The 13,900-nt window shown below is 39.0% G+C and overlaps 1 protein-coding gene across 2 annotated transcripts in view; it reads left to right on the top strand.

Annotated features, from left to right (window-relative positions):
* The first annotated feature begins 293 nt into the window (after window positions 1-293).
* Window positions 294-13,900, top strand: part of USP47 (ubiquitin specific peptidase 47) — a 410,657-nt gene continuing 397,050 nt past the window's right edge. For both annotated transcript variants that reach the window (XM_053720262.1, XM_053720263.1), the window contains exon 1: window positions 294-528. In XM_053720262.1, coding sequence (XP_053576237.1) covers window positions 490-528 — 39 coding nt within the window. In that variant the 5' untranslated portion in view covers window positions 294-489. The remainder of the gene's footprint in view (window positions 529-13,900) is intronic.

Below are 13,900 nucleotides of genomic sequence, written 5' to 3'. Positions count from 1 at the left end.
AGGGTACCCTGGGTTTAACATTAGGGACAATACCATATCACTGTACCTTGCTCCGCTACAGATAATCTATAGTATCATAATTCTAACTCGAGGTTTTATTAATATAAGACTTACATGACCTCGGGAAATATCAGCCAAATAAATTAGATGCTATTTATCCCCCCATGCTTTGCAAAGAACATGCCACACGCCATCTTGGTACCCTAACTAGCTTGGGGTTACCATGGCGACCGCAGTTTCTCACGCTCCTCCGTCCCGGAAGTGACGTCCCACTGCGTCTCGCGAGAGGCGCAGCGGCCATTTCTCCATTGATTGCGTCTACTCCTGGCAGAAAGCTCCGCAGAGTGCCCTGTCTAGGGAAGTGTATTTTGGGTTTCTGTTGTCATAATTTTGTTTTCGCTGGTAAACGAATCCTACCTTCTGACCATGCCTGGGCTTACCAAGTGCCTCTGAAGCATTTCCCCCTGAGTATACTTCCAAAGCACGGACATGGTGCCTGGCGAGGACAACCACCTTGTACCCAAAGAGGTGAGAGAACCGGGGCTTGACAGCCTGGGACACTTGACCTGTTGCACAAAGCATATCAGGCCTATTGCGTGCGAATTACACAGTATTACATACTTATGTTTCTTTACATCTGTCCTGCTGTATTAGTGTCCCCTGATCCCCTTTCGCGATATGGTACAGTAAAAGTCTTTAATCTCCTTTTATGTTGTGATACACAGTAATATCCCCTTAGTAATATTCCGCATGATTACATTCCCTCATGCACCATGGTAATGTGGCATAAACTTAAATCCCCCCCATCTCCCATAATGATGCGACATAAAGTTAAATCCCCCTCATCCCCGATGCGACATAAAGTTAAATCCCCTTCATCATCTATAGTTTTGTGACATAAAGGTAAATCCCCCTCATCCCCTATAGTGAAGTGACACAAAGTTAAATCCCCCTCATCCCATATAGTGAAGTGACACAAAGTTAAATCCCCCTCATCCCCTATAGTGATGCGACATAAAGTTAAATCCCCTTCAACCCCTATAGTGATGTACCATAATCTCCCTCATCCACCATAGTGCTGTGTCGTACTGTTACATCCCCTCATCCACCTTAGTGCTGTGCCATTATAGTTACATTCCTTCATTCACCTTAGTGCTGTGCCGCACAGTTACATCCCCTCATCCACCTTAGTGCTGTGCCATATAGTTACATCCCCTCATCCACCTTAGTGCTGTGCCATATAGTTACATCCCTTCATCCACCTTAGTGCTGTGCCCACAGTTACAGCCCTTCATCCACCTTAGTGCTGTGCCATATAGTTACATCCCCTCATCCACCTTAGTGGTGTGCCATATAGTTACATCCCTTCATCCACCTTAGTGCTGTGCCGCACAGTTACATCCCCTCATCCACCTTAGTGCTGTGCCATATAGTTACATCCCTTCATCCACCTTAGTGCTGTGCCCACAGTTACAGCCCTTCATCCACCTTAGTGCTGTGCCATATAGTTACATCCCCTCATCCACCTTAGTGGTGTGCCATATAGTTACATCCCTTCATCCACCTTAGTGCTGTGCCGCACAGTTACATTCCCTCATCCACCTTAGTGCTGTGCCATATAGTTACATCCCCTCATCCACCTTAGTGCTGTGCCATATAGTTACATCCCCTCATCCACCTTAGTGCTGTGCCATATAGTTACATCCCCTCATCCACCTTAGTGCTGTGCCATATAGTTACACACCCTCATCCACCTTAGTGCTGTGCCATATAGTTACACTCCCTCATCCACCTTAGTGCTGTGCCATATAGTTACACTCCCTCATCCACCTTAATGCTGTGCCGTACATTTACATCCCCTTGATCACCTTAGTGCTGTGCCGTACAGTTACATCCACTCATCCACATTAGCCCTGTGCCATACATTGGTGCATTTTTATCCCCTCAGCCCTCTTATTGGTGTGATGTACAGTTACATGCCCCAAGTGAAGTGCTGTACAATTACACCTCATCTCTTAGTTATGTAGTACGGTTGCATCCCCTCATTGCCTTAGTGATGTGCCGTTCAGACTGCATGTGTTGATATGTGTTTATCAATGTATGCATGTATTGTGTCTGTCTATATAGTTTACAGTGCCTCAATCCTTTCACCCCCTTAGGTGCAGTTACATCTCCTTATTCAAATGCACAGTTATATCCTCATATACACTACTATCCTGTCATCCCTCTTAATGTTGTGCTATGCAATCGTAACCCATCATCCTTCCCAGTGATGTGCTGTACAGCTGTATCTTATCTTAGTGAAGTTCAATTGTATCCACAGTTGTAGTGATGTGCCATGCTGTATAGTTATATTCCCCCATTGCCCTGGTGGTATGATGTAATCTCAGTGCACTCTAACATTTTACAGTAACTTATATTTCCCCAGTGTCGTGCTGCGCACTTATATCCATTCGGTGATGTGTCACACTTTTGTATCCTATAACATCTCTTAGTTATATTCCATACAGCTATATCCTAGCTGTGTAGCGCTACAAAATGTGCAGTTTAGTTATAGCCCCAATCCCCTTTAGCAATGTACCATACAGTTAAATGCCCTTATTCCCCACTTGTAATGGGCTGTATGGTTATATCCTTCTATTGAACCTGATTATGTTCTTTACAGTCATATTACCCTAGCATTATGTGGTCATTTTTATTGCCCCAATGATGTGTCATATAGTTTTAACACCTTAAAGGGATACTAAACTCACATTTTTTCTTTCATGATTCAGATAAAGCAGGCAATTTTTAAACAATTTTCTAATTTACTCCTATTATCACTTTTTCTTTGTTCTCTTGCTTTCTTTATTTGAAAAACACGTATCTAAGCTAAGGATCTAGCCTAATTTTGGTTCAGCACCTAGGTTGTGCTTGCTGATAGGTGGCTAGATGTGCCCACCAATCAGCAAGCGCTATCTGGGGTGCTGAACTAAAAATGGGCCGACTACTTAGCTTAGATTCCTGCTTTTTAAAATAAAGATAGCAAAAGAACGAAGAAAAAGTGATAATAGGAGTAAATTAGAAAGTTGCTAAAATTGCATGGTCTATCTGAATCATGAAAGAAAAAAATTTGGGTTTAATATCCCCCCTTGATATGTGTATTTATTTCAGATTGCTCTAGTGATGTGCCATGCAGTTATATTTTCTCTAATAATATGCAGTTGCTCTAGATGTTTTGCTGTAAATATCAAGCCAAACACTATTTTGTTTATTATTACAACACACAATAAACATTCTTACGTAGGCGGCTTTTATTATGTTCTTGGTTTGGTTTATGTCCTAATATAATAAATATGCAAATAGAGTTCTGTGACTAAACTAAAAGGTCAGTAATTTTGTTTTTTAGAAATGGGGACTTGATGTTTGAAGTTTAAGTCTGTCAGAGCTTTTCTTAATAATCATGTTGGTAAATAAAGATGTACAATAAATGTAATCCGTATTGAGGAGCAGCTATGACTCATATTCATATTAGTCTAGCAAGGCTGTGCTGTGACACCATGCAGTGAATCATGTGCAGTTATATGCACACTTAGTTTGTTGACCTCAATCAAATATCTAATCTACATAATAAGTATGGAAAGTGTTTGCATTACATTTATAGAATTTCTCTTTAGTGTTGACCTATAACATATCATTACTGACTAAAAAAAATAAAAAATGTATCATACTTATTCCAAAATCTGGTAATAGGATTGTTTCATGTTTTGTAAAACAGGGCTTGACTAGATTTCATTGAAATTTTGAAGTCAGTAAGAATATCGAGTAGTCAGCTGTACACATTTTAAAGGGACACAGTAAAATAAAAAAATGTCATCCCATATAAAAAAGCAAAATGTAAACAAGCTATTTAAACTAATACCAGTATCATTTGTGCACTCCCTACTAATGCACATTGGCTTAAAGGCACTTTTAATGAGCAGCACATGTGTATACCTGTGCTTAAAGGGACACTGAACCCAAATTTTTTCTTTTGTGATTCAGATAGAACATGCAATTTTAACTTTCTAATTTACTCCTTTTATCAATTTTTCTTTGTTCTCTTGCTATCTTTATTTGACAAAGATGGCATCTAAGCTATTTTTTGTTTGAGGACCATGGACAGCCCTTGTTTATTGGTGGGTGAATTTATCCACCAATCAGCAAGAACAACCCAGGTTGTTCACCAAAAAATGGTCTGGCATCTAAACTTACATTCTTGCTTTTCAAATAAAGATACCAAGAGAATGAAGGAAATGTAATAATAGGAGTAAATTAGAAAGTTGCTTAAAATTGCATGCTCTATCTGAATCACAAAAGAAAACAATTGGGTTCAGTGTCCCTTTAAAGGGACGTTCTACAATATAATTTGTATTGTTTAAAAAGATGGATAATCCCTTTATTACCCATTCCCCAGTTTTGCACAACCAACACAGTTATATTAATATACTTTTTACCTCTGTGATTACCTTGTATCTAAGCATCTTCTGACAGCCCCCTGATCACATGACTTTGTATGTATTATATATTGAGTTGCAATCAGTACTGTGTTGTGCCACCTCTTATATAACTTCCCGGGCGTGAACACATTATCTATATGGCCCACATGAACTAGCAGGCTCCTGTTGTGAAAAGCAAATACAAAAGCATGTGATTAAGAGGCTGTCAATAGAGCCTTTGAAACAGGCAGAAATTTAGACGTTTAAATGTTATAAAGTATATTAATATAACAATGGAATGGGTAGTGAAGGTGTTATCTATCTTTTTAAACAATAACCATTTTTGTGTAGACTGTCCCTTTTAATAAACCAACTTTTTCTGTGGGAATTGTCTCCATCAGCCAGTGAACAGCAGAGCGCCAGGATCTAGTTGTAGACATGCAATTTGTTTCACTTTAAACAGCTTTTTCTTACATTGATCGGAAAGTCAAAAATAAACTTGCAGGATTCAGATAGATCATGTAATTTTAAGACACTTAAATTAACTTCTATTTTCAAATATGCTTTTTTCTCTTGGTATCCCTTGTGGAAGAAGAATTTGCACATATCCTCTACTAGTGTGAGTCAGCTGCTGATTGGTGCCTGCGTGCATGTGTCTCTTGTGATTGGCTAACTAGATGTTTTCAGCTAGCTGCCAGTAGTGCAGTGCTGTTCCTTCAGCAAAGGATAACACGAGAATAAAGCAAATGTGATAATTGAAGTAAATTGGAAAGTTTAAAATTGTATGTTCTATAAAAATCATGACAGAAAAATGATGGGTTTCTTGTCCCTTTAATGCAAAATATATTAACATCTTTTACTGCTGGTCTTTCATATACATTTTTTTTTTTTTTATGGGAAATACACAAGTTACACAGCTCTTTCATATGGATGACAGAAAATATTGTCATGCAATGTCCCTTTAAAGATCTATACAACTTTATTTGTATACAGATATATGCAAAATAATGAAAACATGCTATGGCCCAGGTAACATTCTAAAAGTTGTGACTTCTAGGATTTATTCATCTCTAAACTAAAATACTGGTGTTATGAAATAATTTGTATACAAAGTGGTATGTAAAGAGAGTTCATAGATCTGTTTAATTAAAATAAAGTAGTATTTCTGTTTATCTAATGGGGGACAAAACGTTTTTACTGTAAAGATTTTAACAAGTTATCACAAGATTAAAAGGCACTTTGTTTTTGAAATTTCAGGGATCGTGGTTAACCTCACGCAAACTACTTCTCTTATTTCATACAAGTTATTACTTTAGAGATTACTGAGCTCTTGTGAAAATCAACAAAGTGTAACATGGTTTTAATGGATGGCCGAATAAACTTTTTTTTTTTTTTTTCTATCTTTAAAAGGAAATAACAATGTGGTTGATTTATATTTGTGGCTCTAGATTACACTTCCTGGTATAAATCTATCACCTAATCCAGACTTTTTCATTAATTTTATTAAAGTAAAAATATTTAAAAAAATTACCAATTTCTCCCCAAGTAAATCACAATCGTCCTGGGTCGTTGGATTTGCTTTTGTGTTCTAAAATGCAAATAATAGTTTTATATTTACTATTTAAAACAATTTCCTTTCCGATTACAGTACTGTATGATGATTGTTCTGATGTTATTTATACAAAAGTATTAAAATGTTTGAAATAAAGTATGAATACTATGGATATTACGGAAAAGACTGTGTAGTCATGTGAAAAGACGTATGTTTCATAGCTAAGGAATAGTCTGCTTACAACATGGATAGAGAGACTCAAATGGAGAAATACTCATTCCTTGTTCATCAAAGAACTCTGGAACACAGTATTGTAAGACTATTGCATGAATTTGTATGTTTTTTTATTTTTTTCTCAATAAAGAAATAATAAAAAAAAAAGTAAAAATAAAAAAATCTTTATTTCTCCAACATAGGTGTGTCCGGTCCACGGCGTCATCCTTACTTGTGGGATATTCTCTTCCCCAACAGGAAATGGCAAAGAGCCCAGCAAAGCTGGTCACATGATCCCTCCTAGGCTCCGCCTACCCCAGTCATTCTCTTTGCCGTTGTACAGATTCTTCCTTCCATCCAGGAAGGTCAATTCATGACCACGGTGGATTTAAAGGATGCGTATCTACATATTCCTATCCACAAGGAACATCATCGGTTCCTAAGGTTCGCATTCCTGGACAAGCATTACCAGTTCGTGGCACTTCCTTTCGGATTAGCCACTGCTCCAAGGATTTTCACAAAGGTACTAGGGTCCCTTCTAGCGGTGCTAAGACCAAGGGGCATTGCAGTAGTACCTTACTTGGACGACATTCTGATTCAAGCGTCGTCCCTTCCTCAAGCAAAGGCTCACACGGACATAGTCCTGGCCTTTCTCAGATCTCACGGATGGAAAGTGAACGTAGAAAAGAGTTCTCTATCTCCGTCAACAAGGGTTCCCTTCTTGGGAACAATAATAGACTCCTTAGAAATGAGGATTTTTCTGACAGAGGCCAGAAAAACAAAACTTCTAAACTCTTGTCAAATACTTCATTCAGTTCCTCTTCCTTCCATAGCGCAGTGCATGGAAGTAATAGGTTTGATGGTAGCGGCAATGGACATAGTTCCTTTTGCGCGCATTCATCTAAGACCATTACAACTGTGCATGCTCAGTCAGTGGAATGGGGACTATACAGACTTGTCTCCGACGATACAAGTAAATCAGAGGACCAGAGATTCACTCCGTTGGTGGCTGTCCCTGGACAACCTGTCACAAGGGATGAACTTCCGCAGGCCAGAGTGGGTCATTGTCACGACCGACGCCAGTCTGATGGGCTGGGGCGCGGTCTGGGGACCCCTGAAAGCTCAGGGTCTTTGGTCTCGGGAAGAATCTCTTCTACCGATAAATATTCTGGAACTGAGAGCGATACTCAATGCTCTCAAGGCTTGGCCTCAGCTTGCAAAGGCCAAGTTCATACGGTTTCAATCAGACAACATGACGACTGTTGCGTACATCAACCATCAGGGGGGAACAAGGAGTTCCCTGGCGATGGAAGAAGTGACCAAAATCATTCAATGGGCGGAGACTCACTCCTGCCACCTGTCTGCAATCCACATCCCAGGAGTGGAAAATTGGGAAGCGGATTTTCTGAGTCGTCAGACATTACATCCGGGGGAGTGGGAACTCCATCCGGAAATCTTTGCCCAAATTACTCAACTGTGGGGCATTCCAGACATGGATCTGATGGCCTCTCGTCAGAACTTCAAGGTTCCTTGCTACGGGTCCAGATCCAGGGATCCCAAGGCGACTCTAGTAGATGCACTAGTAGCACCTTGGACCTTCAAACTAGCTTATGTATTCCCGCCGTTTCCTCTCATCCCCAGGCTGGTAGCCAGGATCAATCAGGAGAGGGCATCGGTGATCTTGATAGCTCCTGCGTGGCCACGCAGGACTTGGTATGCAGATCTGGTGAATATGTCATCGGCTCCACCATGGAAACTACCTTTGAGACGAGACCTTCTTGTTCAAGGTCCGTTCGAACATCCGAATCTGGTCTCACTCCAACTGACTGCTTGGAGATTGAACGCTTGATCTTATCAAAGCGAGGGTTCTCAGATTCTGTTATTGATACTCTTGTTCAGGCCAGAAAGCCTGTAACCAGAAAAATTTACCACAAAATATGGAAAAAATATATCTGTTGGTGTGAATCTAAAGGATTCCCTTGGGACAAGGTAAAAATTCCTAAGATTCTATCCTTTCTTCAAGAAGGATTGGAGAAAGGATTATCTGCAAGTTCCTTGAAGGGACAGATTTCTGCCTTGTCTGTGTTACTTCACAAAAAGTTGGCAGCTGTGCCAGATGTTCAAGCCTTTGTTCAGGCTCTGGTTAGAATCAAGCCTGTTTACAAACCTTTGACTCCTCCTTGGAGTCTCAACTTAGTTCTTTCAGTTCTTCAGGGGGTTCCGTTTGAACCCTTACATTCCGTTGATATTAAGTTATTATCTTGGAAAGTTTTGTTTTTGGTTGCAATTTCTTCTGCTAGAAGAGTTTCAGAATTATCTGCTCTGCAGTGTTCTCCTCATTATCTGGTGTTCCATGCAGATAAGGTGGTTTTACGTACTAAACCTGGTTTTCTTCCGAAAGTTGTTTCTAACAAAAACATTAACCAGGAGATAGTCGTGCCTTCTTTGTGTCCGAATCCAGTTTCAAAGAAGGAACGTTTGTTGCACAATTTGGATGTTGTTCGCGCTCTAAAATTCTATTTAGATGCTACAAAGGATTTTAGACAAACATCTTCCTTGTTTGTTGTTTACTCTGGTAAAAGGAGAGGTCAAAAAGCAACTTCTACCTCTCTCTCTTTTTGGATTAAAAGCATCATCAGATTGGCTTATGAGACTGCCGGACGGCAGCCTCCTGAAAGAATCACAGCTCATTCCACTAGGGCTGTGGCTTCCACATGGGCCTTCAAGAACGAGGCTTCTGTTGATCAGATATGTCGGGCAGCGACTTGGTCTTCACTGCACACTTTTACCAAATTTTACAAGTTTGATACTTTTGCTTCTTCTGAGGCTATTTTTGGGAGAAAGGTTTTGCAAGCCGTGGTGCCTTCCATTTAGGTGACCTGATTTGCTCCCTCCCTTCATCCGTGTCCTAAAGCTTTGGTATTGGTTCCCACAAGTAAGGATGACGCCGTGGACCGGACACACCTATGTTGGAGAAAACAGAATTTATGTTTACCTGATAAATTACTTTCTCCAACGGTGTGTCCGGTCCACGGCCCGCCCTGGTTTTTTAATCAGGTCTGATAATTTATTTTCTTTAACTACAGTCACCACGGTATCATATGGTTTCTCCTATGCAAATATTCCTCCTTTACGTCGGTCGAATGACTGGGGTAGGCGGAGCCTAGGAGGGATCATGTGACCAGCTTTGCTGGGCTCTTTGCCATTTCCTGTTGGGGAAGAGAATATCCCACAAGTAAGGATGACGCCGTGGACCGGACACACCGTTGGAGAAAGTAATTTATCAGGTAAACATAAATTCTGTTTTTGCATAAATTATCTAATATCCTGTTTAAACTTGATCCCGTTTTACAGATACAAATATTCTGAAATAGCAACTATTCCGAAATACAAACATTTTTTATCTCCAAGCAATTTTCCATAAAGGTTTTGTTCCTGTAGTATTTTTTTATTTTTAATTTAGGGAATGCGTTTGGAGCCTGCATACAGTAGTAGATCAAATAATTTGCCAATTCAAAGAAATAATCTCTACAATTCCTATGCTATTGTTTCATTAAAGGGACACTGAACCCAAATGTTTTCTTTCATGATTCAGAGAGCGCATGAAATTTTAAGCAACTTTCTAATTTACTCCTATTATCAATTTTTCTTCGTTCTCTTGCTATCTTTATTTTAAAAGCAGGAATGTAAATCTTAGCAGCCAGCCCATTTTAGGTTCAGCACCATGGATAGCGCTTGCTTATTGGAGGCTTACATTTACCCACCAATAAGCAAGCATAACCCAGGTTCTCAACCAAAAATGGGCCAGCTCCTATGCATTACATTCCTGCTTTTTAAATAAAGATAGCAAGAGAACGAAGAAAAATTAATAGGAGTAAATTAGAAAGTTACTAAAATTGCACGCTCTATCTGAATCATGAAAGAAAAAATTTGGGTTTAGTGTCCCCTTAAAGTTTAGAAATAAATTACACACTTAAAGGGACAGTAAAGTCATAATTAGACAAACATGATTTAGACAGCATGCAATTTTAAACAACTTTACAATTTACGTCTTATTTAATTTGCTTCTTTCTCTTGTTATCCTTTGTTGAAAGTTTTATCTAGGAAAGCTCAGCTCTGCAAATAACGGTTTAACCCTTTTAATTTTACATTACACAAGTTTGCAATATCATTTTTTTTTTCTTTGTGTGAGTTTTTCTAGTTTTAAGAACTCAAAGTGGACATGATTACAACCTGAAAAACAGTTTAGATTTTACTAAAAAGAAATGTCTGTGGGTAGCTGTTTCTACTCCTTTTTCTAGCCCAGATTGGCCCCTTCTATTAAGACAAGTTGTGGAGTTTTTCTTTTGAAAAACAATTGCAGCAAGCAAGGTGTTAACACATTTTCACTCTCGTCTTATATGCTAATTTATTGCAAGTTTGCAGAAAAATATTGTAATTGCAAATCGCGTTCCTTTATTAATATTGATAGTTTATTGCTATTTATGTGTCAACAACTTCATTGCAGGAGATCTTCAAATACAATAAATGTTAATATTAGCATGTTATTGCATTGTTTTGCAGTCCAGGGGAAATACCTTTTCATTATCTTGTCTGCCTTATTGTGACCAGTTAGGCAAAAATATATAAATGAGCTCCTTCACTGATCAAGCAATCACTGAGTAGAGAGTTGCAGGGTCAGTTTTCTGGAGCTTGCCGTATGTATATACAGGGAGTGCAGAATTATTAGGCAAATGAGTATTTTGACCACATCATCCTCTTTATGCATGTTGTCTTACTCCAAGCTGTATAGGCTCGAAAGCCTACTACCAATTAAGCATATTAGGTGATGTGCATGTCTGTAATGAGAAGGGGTGTGGTCTAATGACATCAACACCCTATATCAGGTGTGCATAATTATTAGGCAACTTCCTTTCCTTTGGCAAAATGGGTTAAAAGAAGGACTTGACAGGCTCAGAAAAGTCAAAAATAGTGAGATATCTTGCAGAGGGATGCAGCACTCTTAAAATTGCAAAGCTTCTGAAGCGTGATCATCGAACAGTCAAGTGTTTCATTCAAAATAGTCAACAGGGTCGCAAGAAGCGTGTGGAAAAACCAAGGCGCAAAATAACTGCCCATGAACTGAGAAAAGTCAAGCGTGCAGCTGCCAAGATGCCACTTGCCACCAGTTTGGCCATATTTCAGAGCTGCAACATCACTGGAGTGCCCAAAAGCACAAGGTGTGCAATACTCAGAGACATGGCCAAGGTAAGAAAGGCTGAAAGACGACCACCACTGAACAAGACACACAAGCTGAAACGTCAAGACTGGGCCAAGAAATATCTCAAGACTGATTTTTCTAAGGTTTTATGGACTGATGAAATGAGAGTGAGTCTTGATGGGCCAGATGGATGGGCCCGTGGCTGGATTGGTAAAGGGCAGAGAGCTCCAGTCCGACTCAGACGCCAGCAAGGTGGAGGTGGAGTACTGGTTTGGGCTGATATCATCAAAGATGAGCTTGTGGGGCCTTTTCGGGTTGAGGATGGAGTCAAGCTCAACTCCCAGTCCTACTGCCAGTTTCTGGAAGACACCTTCTTCAAGCAGTGGTACAGGAAGAAGTCTGCATCCTTCAAGAAAAACATGATTTTCATGCAGGACAATGCTCCATCACACGCGTCCAAGTACTCCACAGCGTGGCTGTCAAGAAAGGGTATAAAAGAAGAAAATCTAATGACATGGCCTCCTTGTTCACCTGATCTGAACCCCATTGAGAACCTGTGGTCCATCATCAAATGTGAGATTTACAAGGAGGGAAAACAGTACACCTCTCTGAACAGTGTCTGGGAGGCTGTGGTTGCTGCTGCTGCACGCAATGTTGATGGTGAACGGATCAAAACACTGACAGAATCCATGGATGGCAGGCTTTTGAGTGTCCTTGCAAAGAAAGGTGGCTATATTGGTCACTGATTTGTTTTTGTTTTGTTTTTGAATGTCAGAAATGTATATTTGTGAATGTTGAGATGTTATATTGGTTTCACTGGTAAAAATAAATAATTGAAATGGGTATATATTTGTTTTTTTGTTAAGTTGCCTAATAATTATGCACAGTAATAGTCACCTGCACACACAGATATCCCCCTAAAATAGCTATAACTAAAAACAAACTAAAAACTACTTCCAAAACTATTCAGCTTTGATATTAATGAGTTTTTTGGGTTCATTGAGAACATGGTTGTTGTTCAATAATAAAATTAATCCTCAAAAATACAACTTGCCTAATAATTCTGCACTCCCTGTATATATTTTTAGCTGAACCATACTTTCTAAGGTTGAAATGTTTGCATATATCTAAGTACAAAAAGCTTGTAAAAAAAAATAAAATAAAAAAAAATAGACTATGTAGAAGTACTTTTATAATTAAACTTTTTTTTTTGTAGCAAGAAGTAGCATTTTGGGAGCCTCTGCCATTGGGATTATTGATGCAGGTAGAAAACCTCTTGTTTAATTTACTTGGTACTGGAAAATATTTGAATTTTGGAATATTTGTATCTGTAAAATGGGACAGTTTGGAGAGGGGATGGAACCAATTGTAAACAACAATATCTTATGTCATTTAGGTGATATTTACATGTCCTAATTCATCTTATACATGTAACCTAAAGGTAGTTTTATATTATTTAAAGTGTCCGTAAACCTCAAAAATAATGTTATATAATTCTGCACATAGTGCAGAATTATATAACATTATATTAGCGCAAACTTTATAAAACATAATATTCCCTTTTAATTTTTTACAACGGCTGTTTTTCAGACCCGCTCTCTGTGCTCTTCTGAACGGGTCTGTTTTTTTCACACAGCACATCGGGCCAGCTGTATAGTCACAGCCCGGCCAGACCGCGCCATAACACTAAGTGCAGCTCGCTCCTGCTCTGTCTGACAGCAGGAGCGAGCTGCACTGTGTATAATGGCGCGGTCGGGGCGGGCTGTGACTATACAGCTGGCCCGATGCGCTGTGTGAAAAAAACAGACCCGCTCAGAAGAGCACAGAGAGCGGGTCTGAAAAACAGCCGTTGTAAAAAATTAAAAGGGAATATTATGTTTTATAAAGTTTGCGCTAATATAATGTTATATAATTCTGCACTATGTGCAGAATTATATAACATTATTTTTGAGGTTTACTGTCCCTTTTAAAATACTTTTGTATACATAGTACTAGTACAGTACTGCAATAAGGTACTATTGGTTGTTTTAAATAAACATGCATTATTATTTCAGAACACAAAAAACAAACAGACACAGGCAGTGAAGATTCTGACTTACAGATGGGGGGGGGGGGGAGACATATTTTAAAATTTTATTTAAAAAATATTAATAAAAATGTTTGGATTTCATAATGTTTGTATTTGGAGATTTGTAGGTGTACTGTTATTCATACATAATACCATGGCTATCATTCTAAGTTTAAATGTTTTGAGCACACTATTAAATGTAGAGTGTACTGTAAAATTGGTTTGCCTTTAAGGTGTTTTCAATGACCTGTTATGCCAACTGCAGAGTATAAATTGTAACAAAAGTTACTCCTTTATTTTTATATGTGAAATAGCCATCTGTGTGTTTAAACCACAATTCATTCAAATGGGCCAAGTCGTCATGCAGTGCAAACATTCGTAACTTTTGCATTCTCTTTACACAAAGGCTT

This window comes from Bombina bombina, chromosome 7 (assembly GCF_027579735.1).
Source record: "Bombina bombina isolate aBomBom1 chromosome 7, aBomBom1.pri, whole genome shotgun sequence".
NCBI lineage: Eukaryota > Metazoa > Chordata > Amphibia > Anura > Bombinatoridae > Bombina > Bombina bombina.
The sequence above is the reverse complement of the archived record's forward strand: the minus strand, read 5'-3'. Positions and strand labels throughout refer to the sequence as shown.